This window comes from Garra rufa, chromosome 6, assembly GCF_049309525.1.
Source record: "Garra rufa chromosome 6, GarRuf1.0, whole genome shotgun sequence".
In the NCBI taxonomy this organism is placed as follows: domain Eukaryota; kingdom Metazoa; phylum Chordata; class Actinopteri; order Cypriniformes; family Cyprinidae; genus Garra; species Garra rufa.
In genome coordinates, this window is record NC_133366.1 from 19,726,332 (window position 1) to 19,739,809 (window position 13,478).

General features: G+C 41.0%; 1 protein-coding gene across 1 annotated transcript; it reads right to left on the reverse strand.

Annotated features, from left to right (window-relative positions):
• Positions 1–260: 260 nt before the first annotated feature.
• On the reverse strand, positions 261–10,823 carry lgi2b (leucine-rich repeat LGI family, member 2b). The gene is made up of 8 exons (XM_073842933.1): positions 10,379–10,823; positions 10,117–10,188; positions 9,902–9,973; positions 9,674–9,745; positions 2,346–2,417; positions 2,044–2,213; positions 1,723–1,887; positions 261–1,624 (listed from the first exon to the last, which is right to left on the reverse strand). Exons 1-8 carry the CDS (start codon positions 10,573–10,575, stop codon positions 807–809), a joined length of 1,638 nt encoding a protein of 545 aa, XP_073699034.1. The 5' UTR covers positions 10,576–10,823; the 3' UTR covers positions 261–806.
• Positions 10,824–13,478: the final 2,655 nt, after the last annotated feature.

Consider the following 13,478-nt stretch of genomic DNA (forward strand, 5'->3'; position numbering starts at 1 on the left):
GACTCATGAACAACTATCACTAAACAAAAAAAAAAAAAAAAAAAAACAGCTGTGGATCATTCAGGTAACAACACAGTAATAAGAATCAAGTGTATGTAAACTTTTGAACAGGGTATTTTTTTTTTAATTCAACTGTTATTTTCTCTTGTGGACTTTTTTTGTAAATGTCTTTTATGTGAAATATCTTATTCAGGTCAGAACTAAATAAAAAAATAACTGAATCAACTGAATGTGAATAAGAACAAACATGAATGCACAGATAAATAGAAGATGCTGTTTTATTTATAATCAAGAATATATTTTCAAATTTACATCCAGTATATTGCTCGGCCAGCTACAGTAATAAACGATCCTCCTCTGTTAAAAAATAAAACATTTCTAAGGCATTCATCAAAGGCATTAACAATGAGGGTCTCTACTGAATAACATCACTAGTCAGCACCAATAACATGCTTGCATAAAGTCAAACAAGCTTTTTAGGATAAATTAGCTTGAAGCTGACAAGTCCACAGTCTCTTGGATTGAAGCCGGAGCACCTTTGGTGAATCTGATATATCACAAAGAAATGATTTAAAAGGGCCCTGATATAATCAAACAGTCTGAATCAATTAAGCAGCAGAGCATTATTTATTGAAACGATTATAGAAAATGTTGCATAAATAGCTTTTGCAAGACAGAAGATAGACATGTGCACTGGGCTTTAGCCTTTTTGTTGACAAAACATTACATTCATAAATATTATGGTTATATGTGTATACATATATTGAAGAATAGAGGTGTGTTTTCAGTGAATAACAGCATATGCCTCATTTGCTATAATCAACTGAAATATGTTCGAAAACCTTGGTTTTGCCTTTGAAGCTGGTGGCCAGCACGAAATCACGCTGGTCTGTGGACAGTGCTGTGAATGAGCGTGGCCACTGAACATACACATCCCTGAACTTCATAAAAATCTGGCTTTCCTCATCCCACCTGAAGATCTGGGAGAAAGAATAATCACTGCTCAGAATCAAATAGTGCTGGTCTTTGAACTTGATGGGTTGTAATACTGTGGCGCCACGTGAAGGGAAGCCCTGTACTTCCTCAAAGTGTTTGCCAGTCCACTTCAAGACTTTTGAGTCACCGATGTAGCAGGCAAGCGCAAGGTAAGGAACATCATGAATCCTAAAGGCCTTCACATTCACAATGTCATCCATATTTGCTATCTCATCATGGAGAACAAACTTCTGGGTGCTCTTGTTCCATTGGTAGATAACAGGAACCTGGGAACGGCTCACAAGTATGAGGACGGATTTACCATCTAAGTCCAAAAATTCTGCGTCGGTATCACGAAACCACTCGTGCAGGAACTGGTATGGGTAGAAACCAGTTTCATTCCATTTAAACAGAGTTGTCATTCCAGCTTTAGAGCTGTCCACGATAAGGAAGAACCAGTCGTTTCCAATCTGGAAGACTTCGATGTCATTGGGCTTGGACACATTAAGCATTTCAACTGCTTGAAACTTGGTGAACTTATTTTGTGCTTGGTCATATCTGTAGACAAGTGAGCCGTCGAAAAGTTGTGAGACAATGACAAACGCTTGCTCGTTGATCAGAACGGACCGGCATCCAACAACAGACCGTCCTGAAATATAATATATTACAAAAATGAAATCATACTCATCGTAATCATATATACTCTTTCATTTTTATGCCATTTGACAAATGATTATGGACTCAAACCTGTGATGTTATCAAAAGGCCTGAATTTAGTCTCAATATGATCCCATTCCATGATTATGCAGCTGTCTGAATTTGGAACCGCCATAGCCACATATATATCATCTTTGTGAAAGAAGATGTCTGCCGACATTGATTGGGTATTCACTATTTGATGCTCAACAAATTCTGAACAGGAAAAGGAACAGACATATGAAAGCACATTTATTTATTGTCACTAAGCAAGTGTGAATAAATCACATTTTATTCACACCTTTTCACTGAATTAATTAAGACAAATTCAACATAACATCTGAGATATCTAAGCAACAGAAATGTTGTTACCTGTGGAGACACACTTGCTGTGTTTTTCTGGGACTTCTTTTAATAGGACCCCTTTCATGCCAGATGGACTGGCACAGTAAACATCAGAGATTGTGGCATTGGATCGCTTCAACCACAGCATCAGCCACATGGACTCACAGTCACAATGGAACAGATTCCCTCGCAGATCTCTGTTTATTAAACATGAAATTATCAAAATACTCTAAAATACTTTGTAAATAAACCTTATCATATATACATTATGTGACCGCAGTATTATTGTTTCCCAGCTATTTAGCAAAAGAATGAACTGAAAAACTCACAGTTCAATCAAAGAACGTAGATCAGCAAAAAGACCCCTGGGCAGTGATTTTAAATTGTTATTTGCTAATGATCTGTAAAAACAGAGAGGAAATGAATCAATACAAAATAGACAAAAGACTTTATGCAAATGTAATATACGGTATGTACATATTCTCGCATGAAGTGAAAACATGAAATCTATTAGAAATGAGAACAATTCCAACAAAAATATATATCTGGCCCGTACAAATACAGTGCCTTGCGAAGTATTCATACCCCTAAAAAAATTCATGTTTGATGTTGCTGCCTTATGTTACACTGCTTTAAATTACTTTTTTTGCCCACATCAGTACACTACGCACATCATAATAAAAAGCAAAAACAGAATTGTCACAACTTCATAAATGTATTAAAAGAACTGAAATAAGTACATTGCATAAGTATTCATTCCCTTAACTCTGCATGAGGCTGCTTTAACCACACTTTATTTTTGGGATGGTACTCTGCATGTGATTAACAGTGCCTGGTTTTCTTTAAACATAATGCTTGGGATTGAGGTTTATCAGACCAGAGAATCTTGTTTTTTCAGTGTGAGGGGCCTTTAGGTGGTTTTTATTTGCAAATTTCCAAGTGTGTTTTCATCTGTCTTTATTGAGAAGAGAATTGAGTCTTGCCATACTATAAAGCCCAGATCAGTGGAGTGTTGCAGTGATGTTTGTCCTTCTGTAGGTTTCTCCTATCTCCAAATATGATCATGGAGCTCAACTAGAGTGACCATCAGCTTCCTGGTCACCACTATAACCAAACCCGTTAATTGCTCAATTTGGCCAGGAGGCCAGCTTTAGGAAGAATCCTGGTTGTTTCAAACTTCTTCCATTAAGGATAACAGAGACTACATGCTTCTGTGAACCTTCATTGAAGCAGAATTTCTTCTGAACTTCCCCAGATGTGCGGCTTGAATTCTGTGTCTGAGCTCTATCACTGCAAAAAATGCTTTTCTTACTTAGATTTTTTGACTTGTTTCCAGCCAAAATATCTAAAAATTCTTGAATCAGGAAGGATTTTCTAGACAAGTAAAAAAAATGTCTTGTTTTTAGTTAAAACAAGTCAAAATTAAGTGATTTTTGGTTAAAACAAGCAAAATAATCTGCCAGTGGGGTAAGAAAAATAATCTAGCTGTCTGCTTGAAATAAGATTTTTTTTCTTACCCCATTGGCAGATTATTTTGCTTGTTTTAAGCAAAAACTCACTTAATTTTGACTTGTTTTTACTAAAAACAAGAAAACGCTAGTTACGAATGTAACTGTGGTTCTATGACTAAGTGGAAGACCGCAGTGCTAAAGCACTAGTGGAATACTCCTCGCGCTCGCGCTTGACCGAGAACCGAATAATAAAGTTGTCACCTCGTGACCAGTGACGTGCCTTGAACTATAATAACCCCTTAGCACGTCACCTCGATCTCTTAGATCATTCTCGCAATACCGAGTGACCAGAGACTCTGGCGGTCTTCCACTTAGTCATAGAACCACAGTTACATTCGTAACTAGCGTTCTATTTCCTTTCGCTCCAGACCGCCAGAGGCAGTGCTAAAGCACTAGTGGAAGACGAATACCTACGCAGTCACAAGGGATCCCCCTGCGAAGCATCTGGGCAGGCAGAAAGCACTGCAGCACACACTGCCGGCAAGGGAGTCACATTCAATCTGTAAAAACGTGAAAATGTACATGATGAAGCCCAGGTTGCTGCCGCACAAATTTCAGAGAGCAATACCCCTTTAAACGCTGCCCAAGATGTTGCCAAGGCACGTGTAGAGTGACAATGAATAGATGCGGGAGCAGACTTTCCTGCAGACTCGTACGCATGAAAAATAACCTGAGTCACCCAGTGTGCCAGTCTCTGTTTAGACAGTGCAGCGCCTTTGCGCATATCACTTAAGCAAACAAACAATTGGTCTGTCTTACGCCAGGCTGCTGTCCTATCAATATAAGCCCTCAAGGACCTAACTGGACATAGTTCCAACCGTACGTCATCTTGATCTGATGGTAGTGCAGCCAACACGATAGGTGTGTTCCTAAAATGTGGAGACAAAACCTTGGGCAAAAACGCCGGATTAGGCCACAATGAGACACTACTAAATTCAGCATTCCAGCGCAAACAGTGAACACTCACAGACAATGCATGGAGTTCACTTACACGCTTTGCAGTTGTAATTGCCAAAAGAAATGCAGTCTTGAATGACAGCCACTTAATATCAGATTCCAAAATCGGCTCAAATGGGGGCTGGCACAAGGAACCAAGCACCATACTTAAATCCCATGTCGGACTCCGGACTGCCCATGGAGGACAAAGACGGTTAGCTCCTTTCAAGAAAGCAACAATCAGCTGATCAGATCCAAGTGAAGAAGCACCGTACTCAGAGCGATGAGCTGATAAGGCCGCCACATACACCTTAAGTGTAGATGCAGAACGTCCAAGTTCCAAAAGATGTTGCAAGAAATCCAAAATGCATCCCACTGAACACTGTAATGGATCAATATCACGGTTAGAACACCAATCACCGAATACCTTCCATTTACATGAATACAGCTTGCGTGTAGACGCAGCACGCGCATTCAAAACAGTGTCCCTGGCCCTCTGTGAACACTCCAAGAAAGGCCTGGTGGGCCCAGAGGCCACACCCACAGTTTCAGCCGATCCGGATGTGGGTGCCAAACTCTGCCTTCCAACTGACTCAATAGATCCGGTCTGTTCGGCAGACGACAAGGAGGCCCTATTAACACTGAAAGAAGGGTCTGAAACCACGGCCTCGCAGGCCAATGAGGAGCCACTAACAGCAGATGGTGCCTGCATTCGCGCACCCGACACAGAGTCTTCCAAATCAGTGGTAATGGGGGAAAAGCATATAGAATCACGTCCGGCCAGTCGTGGGCCAATGCATCCAGGCCCAGAGAGCCTGGTTCGTCCCTCAGGGAAAACCAATGGGGACAGTGGGACGTGCGACTGTCTGCAAACACATCCACCGCAGCGGTCCCATATGTTCTCCATATCATCTGCACAACGTCTGAATGTAGACTCCAATCTCCCTGTGACACCCTGCCACGAGAGAGAGCATCTGCAGCATGATTGAGTCGTCCTGGTAGATATGCTGCCCGGATGGAAAGCAGATTGATCTGCGCCCAAACAAGTAGATTGTGAGCTACACGAAGCACACTCTGTGACCTCGTTCCTCCCTGATGATTGATATAAAAAACGGCCACTCTGTTGTCCGTGCGGACCAAGACATGCTTTCCCCTGAGAACAGTCTGAAAATGCAAAAGGGTAAGGAATACCGCTGTCAGTTCCAAAACATTTATGTGCGCTGTGCGCAGAGCCCCTGTCCAGGTGCCGTTCACTCCCCTCTTGCGCCAGACACCTCCCCAGCCGAGAAGACTGGCATCTGTCCTTACAACTTCCCAGCATGCAGGTGGAGGTCCCAATGGAACCCCTTTGAGGAGAAACTGCTGCTGTGACCAAGGTGTTAGGGCTTGCATGCAGCGACGTGTGACTCTGATCTTTGTGTGTTTGTCTCGTATCGGACACAAGCGTTTTTGGATGAGCCAGCACTGGAATGGCCTGAGCCACAACAACCCGAGTGGCACTACTGTTGTTGCTGCTGTGAGCTTCCCCAAGAGTCTTAAGAGAGTCACATAGCGCTGAGTGTGACCCACCCGAAGCCTTCTTATAGCTCTTAGAATTGACCCTATTCTCTCTGAAGTCGGGCAAGCCAACATTGTGACAGAGTTTAGGGCAAGGCCTATGTAACTGGTTGACTGCGTCGGAACAAGCTTGCATTTGTCCCAGTTCACAGTGATCCCCAAAGCTGTGATGTGTTCCAGCAGGTGACGAGCTTGATCCATTACTTGCTGGGGTGATGCCGCACAAACAAGCCAGTCGTCCAGGTACGGTAACACCCTCATGCCAGTCCTCTGGAGTGGCTCCAATGCTGCCTGGACAAACTTCGAAAAAACTCTTGGCGCCAAAGCCAGGCCAAACGGAAGAACCCTGAACTGAAATATTTGACCCCCTATGGCAAATCGAAGGAACCGCCTGTGCTCTGGTGCAATCGGAATATGAAAATAGGCGTCCTTTAAGTCTATTGTCACGAACCAATCTTGTGGCATGATGGCCTGTAGCACATCTGTTGTGCGTAACATTCTGAATGGTAGAAACTTGAGAAAACGATTTAAGTTTCTTAAATCCAAGATAGGGCGAAACCCGCCGTCTTTCTTTGTGACCAGAAAGTAAATGGAAAAAAATCCCCCGGGATGAACTTGGGGATTGACTTGTTCTATGGCACCTTTGCGCAACAACACCTGAACTTCGTGTGCAAGTGCCTGTGCCTGACGTGGATCGTGAACTATTGTCGGTCTCACGCCGGTATGAACAGGGGGTCGACAGCGAAACTGTATACGGTACCCTCTTGAAAGGGTAGCCAAGAGCCACTGATTTGCTGTTATTGATCTCCAATGATTCAATTGACTTTCCGTGAAACAGCCCGCTGTCGACCTATGTGCGTCAACGCTCACGCAAATGCTTTTCTGTAGAGGTGGGGGGACGACGTTGGGGACCTGGGGGTCGAACGTGAGACTGACGTCCACGTGGTTGAAACCCACCACGTCTGGGAGGTGGAGGAAGTGGTGGAGTAGTCTGAGAGTTCCGATGATGGAAATGTTGAGAAGATCTATAACTCTGTCTTACACCAGCACTGTGAAAACGGGCACCAGAGGCAGCTAGAGGAGGCCTGGGGCCTGAGGCTGTCCCCACATGACGGGAGCGAGTTTCAGACACTGACACACGCCGGTCCAAGGCTTCCTGTGCAGCTGGTCCAAAAATACGACCAGGTACCAATGGTAATCTCCGTAAATTGTTCCTACACACCTCTGGCAAAGAGGACTGGGCCAACCAAACTTGTCGTCGAGCTTGTACAAGAGTACCCAAGGCTGTTCCACAGTGATTGGCAATAACACCCATAGTCTGCAATGTGAGCTCAGTTAAGTCTGTCACCAATGGGTCAGATGAAGTTTCTCTCAGAGAGGAGTGTAGAGCCACAAGCATGTGTGCCAAAGAATTAGAAACACGGCCAAGGCTCGCTGTGGCATTGTATGCACGAGACAGTAATTCATCAGTGCGCCTACACTCTACATTGGGGCAACGGACATTCTCACGAAGCGCCTCATCAGGAGATACAATAAGCGCTGCCACACTAGATTCTATAGGTGGCATGCTACTAAGCCCTACTGTCTCTGGGTCTTGCATTACAGCCAGTATGCGGGCTAACTGATCGGGGCGTGTAGCCTTCGTTGAATTTTGTAATGCAGACACCAATACAGATGTAAAATCATTGCACTGAGGCATCGTAAATGACGTTCTCTGTGCACGACGCAGAAACATATTATCTGAACCCACTGCTGGTTGAGGGGGGTCTAGATTGATGCGGGCAAGCATAGCTTTTAATGTTCCTTCCAGGGATGCAACAACTGAAGATGACCCACCTGACTTCTCAGATATGGTCTCACTGTCAGAATGCTGCAATGGATCTGCAGGCAGATTCTCCTCAGCACCTGCAGTAACATCTGGAATGTTTTCAAAAAGTGAGTCAGTGGCAGCCACGGACATCACCTCCAAATCCTGTCCTGTATGCATTGTTGGTGGCGATGTCATACATAACTCAGTCTGAACCTCCTCTCGTGCGTCCGTTTTAGGCTGAGTTTTAGCCAGAAGCGGCAATAACAACTCAACTGCAGAAAACAGCTGATCAACTTTGCGTGCTAAATCAGAAGATCTGGTTTTCTTAGCCTTCTTTTCAATTTGAGATGTTTGCTTACGCTTACGATCAGCGGTGGTGATATTGGATAAAAGAAACAAATTATCCGATGCCGATTCTAGACCCGCCAGACGAGCGTGACGCACGGCGAGCGGCATAATGGAGCATTCCGGGCACGGGTCAGTCAGTGCCTCTCTAAGATGATCCATACCGAGACAAACAGGACATTGGCGATGTCCATCCATAATATCCATTACATTTGGGCACGTAGAACATTGAAGTGTATCCATGTTAAATCAATACTCACCCTAAAGTCGATAAATGCGGTACACGTTAGTGTATGTAGCGATCAGGTGCGTATACGCTCTCAGCCAAGGCAGCCAGGGCTTCCGAGTGTATGTCGTCACAGAGGCATTCAAACTTGCTGGCAACCAGCAGATTGAAGCCTCTTGCGTGATGTAATCCGTCTCTCACGATCGCTGTGCGCCGCGAGATGCGTGTAAGTCCAACAACTGTATATTGAAGTGATGTAATCAAGACGAAACAGCTCGCGATATATCCTGAAGATCTCTTCAGCAGCAAGCTGCACAAATTATCGTCACGTTCGATTCAACAAGCGAGAATGAGAAAGAGATCGAGGTGACGTGCTAAGGGGTTATTATAGTTCAAGGCACGTCACTGGTCACGAGGTGACAACTTTATTATTCGGTTCTCGGTCAAGCGCGAGCGCGAGGAGTATTCCACTAGTGCTTTAGCACTGCCTCTGGCGGTCTGGAGCGAAAGGAAATAGAATTATTTTTACTTGTCTAGAAAATCCTTCCTTATTCAAGAATTTGTAGATATTTTGGCTGGAAACCAGACAACAAATCTAAGTAAGAAAAGCATTTTTTGCAGTGATACAGGCAGTTTTTTTTTTTTTTTTTACCTCAGGGCTTGATTTTTGCTCTGATATGCATATCAGCTGTTAGATTTTTTATTAGATGTGTGTGCCTTTTCAAATCATACCCATTCAATTGAATTTGCCACAGGTTAACTCCACTTAAAGTGTAGTAACATGTACAAGCAATATGAATGCTCCTCAGCTAAATTTAAACTGTCCCAGATAAGGTTATGAATACATGGAAATACAACAAAAACATATAAATATACAAATTGTTTGTTGCACAAATCAGTCCAATATATATTGTTAACATATATGGTTGCTGCATATAATACTTTATAAAAATAAAAATCATTCATATAGAATGATTAACATATGTACAACACATGTATGTTTGTGAAAATTATATATCGCTTTATAGGTAACATACATGGCAATATCACTTGATATATGGCAATATATTACATGTCCATTTGGGCATTTATAGTATATACTTATTTATCTACAATAAACCACAATTTTTAGGCACTTTACAGTACCTTCAAATAAAACTCAAGACAACAGCAATGTATCACATTTACATAATATTTGAAATAAAATATTAAACAAAAAAAATCTTACCTACTCAATTAAATGATGACAGAAATAAGTTGTCATATACTTACAGATGTGTAACATCCCGAAGTCCTCTGAAAGCATATTTGTTTATCTCTTCGATCTTGTTACCCTCAATAAATCTGTTCGGAGAAGAAAATGAGACAAAATGTACATAAAGTACTTCAGCCAATCACACTGCAGGAATATTGATAAAGTGGTCCAGGCATCCAACAAATATGTCAGTCACATATAGGCCTACTGCATTAGTTTAAATGCAGAAAAGCATAAATACTTACAAATACTCAAGATGAGGAAGCCCTGAGAATGCATCCTCCTTGATTTCAGAAAATGAATTAGAACTAAGGAGACTAAGAAGAGAAAAGATGCCAGAAAATACTAAAACATAAATATGACCAGCATAACAAAGAATGCACTGTATTCAACGCGTTAGTGTTTTCTATAATGCAGGTAAACAGTTAAATTGATTAAAAGTGATGCAGCAGTCACTTACAGTAACTGCAGTGAGGGCATGAGCGAGAACATAGCTTCCTTGATTTCAGGGAAACTGCAATTGACAATACTCCTAAAAAAATAATAATAATAAATTAATAAATATAGCCTAACACTTCTCTTTTATTCACTGCATGGTTTCGTATTAAAGACTGCGATGCAATATTCAATTTCGAAAACACAAATACATGCTATAACCCACAATGTTTGATAAAATATTTTCGCGAAAAATTATTGTTACGTGAACATAATATCACACTTACAGAGAGTTGATGTCACTCGGTATAGTCCGTGGAATGAGAGACGAACCGACGCAAATAATTGAATCTGTCGTACAAGTGCATCCTGAAGGACATTTGAATATTCGCTTTGATATAGACAGTTGAAATGAACAAACGAACAGTAAAGTTATCAAAAGACACTTTCGGATGGAAGATAGTTTATCGTTTGTAAGATCCATGGCTACGTAGCGGAGTCCAAAGCAAACGCTCCCCTGTCCCGCACGGCACAGTGAAATGCAGCATGAAGGGCTGACTTCAGAATCAGCAGCTCTGATGCAGTCAGTGCTTTAGACTGTCCCATTAGAGGAGGCATCACGAGTCCAAAAAAATAAAGAGTAGGCATGTAACTATCAGATCGTAACTCTAATGTTTATTTGTTTTTGTACTTACCTTTAAAATGTGCTAATTCTATTGTTTTATCACATCTCTTCCTGTTTTCCTCTTTGCTACAGGCTATAATCAACTAAATTGTTGTAATTCTTAACCTGTTTATGTTTAGCAAGTATGAAAATGCACAAATTAGACTAGCAATGAAAACAAATTGGAATAGCTATGTGGTTATGACGCAGCAGTTCTTTGAACGTATGGCTTCTGTGTCTTGTGTATCAAGCTTCTTTGACAAGCCACTGACTGATGTACTTAACATTTACTGTAAATTTACATTAATATAAGATCAAGCTGTATTTATGTTGTCTATTTTTCTACAGAATATAATAGATGATGCTGCATGCGTTACAATTTCTTTGGCAACTAGTAATGAACATCAATATATGACTGCAAATAATGGACTCTACAGTATAGATAGCATTAATCATTTAAAGGAAGATCTGATTTCAGCATGTAAGTGCTTCCTATATGTGACTGGGGGAGGTGCTTAATAGATGACGGTGAAATGGCCTTCACTCCTATTTAAGTATACATCAGTGGTTTTCAACACGTCCTGCAGACTAAACTCCCAATGCATCATCAGAAAACAAATTCCTAGGCACCCATATTCGCAGCACTTTAAAAAGGCAAATCAATACAGACCACCTCAACAGAAAGGCTCATCAAAAACTCTACACCGTCAGACAATTAAGGAAAGCCATAAACCAGTCAGCAGTTTAGTCTGCCGTTGTGAAGATCATTCTAACAGTGTCTATTAGTATAGCATAGAACATAGAACAGAGTTCTTTTGGCACATAGGTACTGCTTTTAGCACATGTAATGCACCAATAATAACATAAAAAGATTACAATGGATCCATCTTACTCAACGCATTTTCCTTTAAAGGGGTCATGACATGAGAAACAAATTTTCCCTGATATTTTCACATAGAAGAGGTCTTTGTATGCTTAATATATCCTGCCAGTTTTATAACTTATGTCCTCATTATCAATAAAAAGCATTTATGTAGCCTAAAAACCCTTAGAAAATGGCTCATTTGGATCCAAGGTACAAGGTGGTGCCACCCCAGCGCAGTTATTTTCATAAACACTGCCTCCAGTGCAAAACATCGACGAATAGTCATCTTCTCACCATAGGCCCTGCCCACTGGCATTGAGTCGTTTAACAGCTGACACTTGTTTACGCTGAATGCAAGTGTCGTGTCGCATCAAAAGCAAATAGAAATTACAATAACTGCCGCTTGTCTACACTGGATACAGTATACACATGCACGTTCGCTTTCTGACAGTCCGCGTGTTTGTGTGTGTCGTGTTGATGCGTTTGGTTTAAACAGCTTGTTTGCGTCTTTTTACAGATATCAGAAGGATCCCAGCGATAGCTTATTTTTAATGGCATCCCAGATCGTGTTTGAGAATTGATTGGAGCACAGTGAAGCACAGTGTTATGGAGAGTTCACAAAGAAACTTTCGCTGAAAGATAAAGTGGTACTAGCTCTGACTGCAGCTGCATCACAAACTGTAAGTAAATTATTTCATAATGTTTTGTCTGGAAATGACTGTTTTATTTAGATCATGTTGTCAAAACACTTGCATACAATAGCAAGGGGGCACTGATACTGTTTCCTATGCAATGACATTAGCCAATCATAACAGTGGCCGATTACTGAGATGCCTTAAAGGACCCGAACCTTAAAAAGGGAACCTTGGGTATAAGACTTGTATGGTCTTAATATGATGTAAATTATGTCTCTTACTGAAATATGTAGTAGAAAACCCATGAAAGACTTACCTTATTTGAAAAAATCCACAGTATCTTATACATATTTTAGACTATGGGGGTGCCATTATTTCAATAATGTGAAATGTCAGCACTTGATGAACTACTGGCACTACCACAACACAACTCGGAAAATAAAATACTGAAGCGATGCCAAATTGTGGAGCTCTTGGTTGTAATTTTTAGTCGAAGGTCAACAAGAGAAGTGATGTAAGTCTTCACTGTTTTGTGATAAGAAGAGGAGTAAATTGTAAGATGCCTGTGGATGAATAAGACTTTCTAAAGACCTGCGTCTTTGTTCTCTCCACTTTAGCCCAGCAGAGACAAATGATAGATGCCATCCAGAAAGCATGTAAACATGCCAATGCTTGTAATGATGCCGCAGCAACTGAAGGAGTTTCTCAGCGCAGATTTCACTTGAAATAGTTGTATATTGCATATTCTGAATTGTTTTGCTGTAAAAAATAACAGACGCAACCATTTCACGTCATAATGGCACCCCCCCCCCCATATTCCAAAATATGTATAAAATAATATGGATTTTGTAAAATAACATTATTCATGCTTTTTTCTACTAATATTTCAGTAAGAGACAACATAAGAATGTTAAGCCATACATTATACCAATTGTACTGTACATCTCATGCAGTGGTGCATACTTATTGTAAGCAATAATTGCATATAGTAAACAATAATTAATAGAATTTATTCTATTCCGTTTTATTCTATCGCTTTCTAGTCCACTATTATATGGAGTTCTATTCTATGCCATTCTATAAATAAATAATAAATAAAATTATTTTTAAAAAATACACGACTTTATATCCATTTTCCAAAGGCTTCCTCAGCTCATTGTTGCCCACCATCTCCAAACACCTCAACAAGAAAATTCCAGAACGGATCTTCATTGTGGAAGAGA

Coding starts and splice junctions, on each gene's coding strand:
- lgi2b (XM_073842933.1), bottom strand. CDS start 10,575: ATGGATCTTACAAACGATAAACTATCTTCCATCCGAAAGTGTCTTTTG. Junction 10,189..10,378: donor CCGAGTGACATCAACTCTCT/GTAAGTGTGATA, acceptor TTATTTTTTTAG/GAGTATTGTCAATTGCAGTT. Junction 2,418..9,673: donor CTTCGGGATGTTACACATCT/GTAAGTATATGA, acceptor CTGTTTTTACAG/ATCATTAGCAAATAACAATT.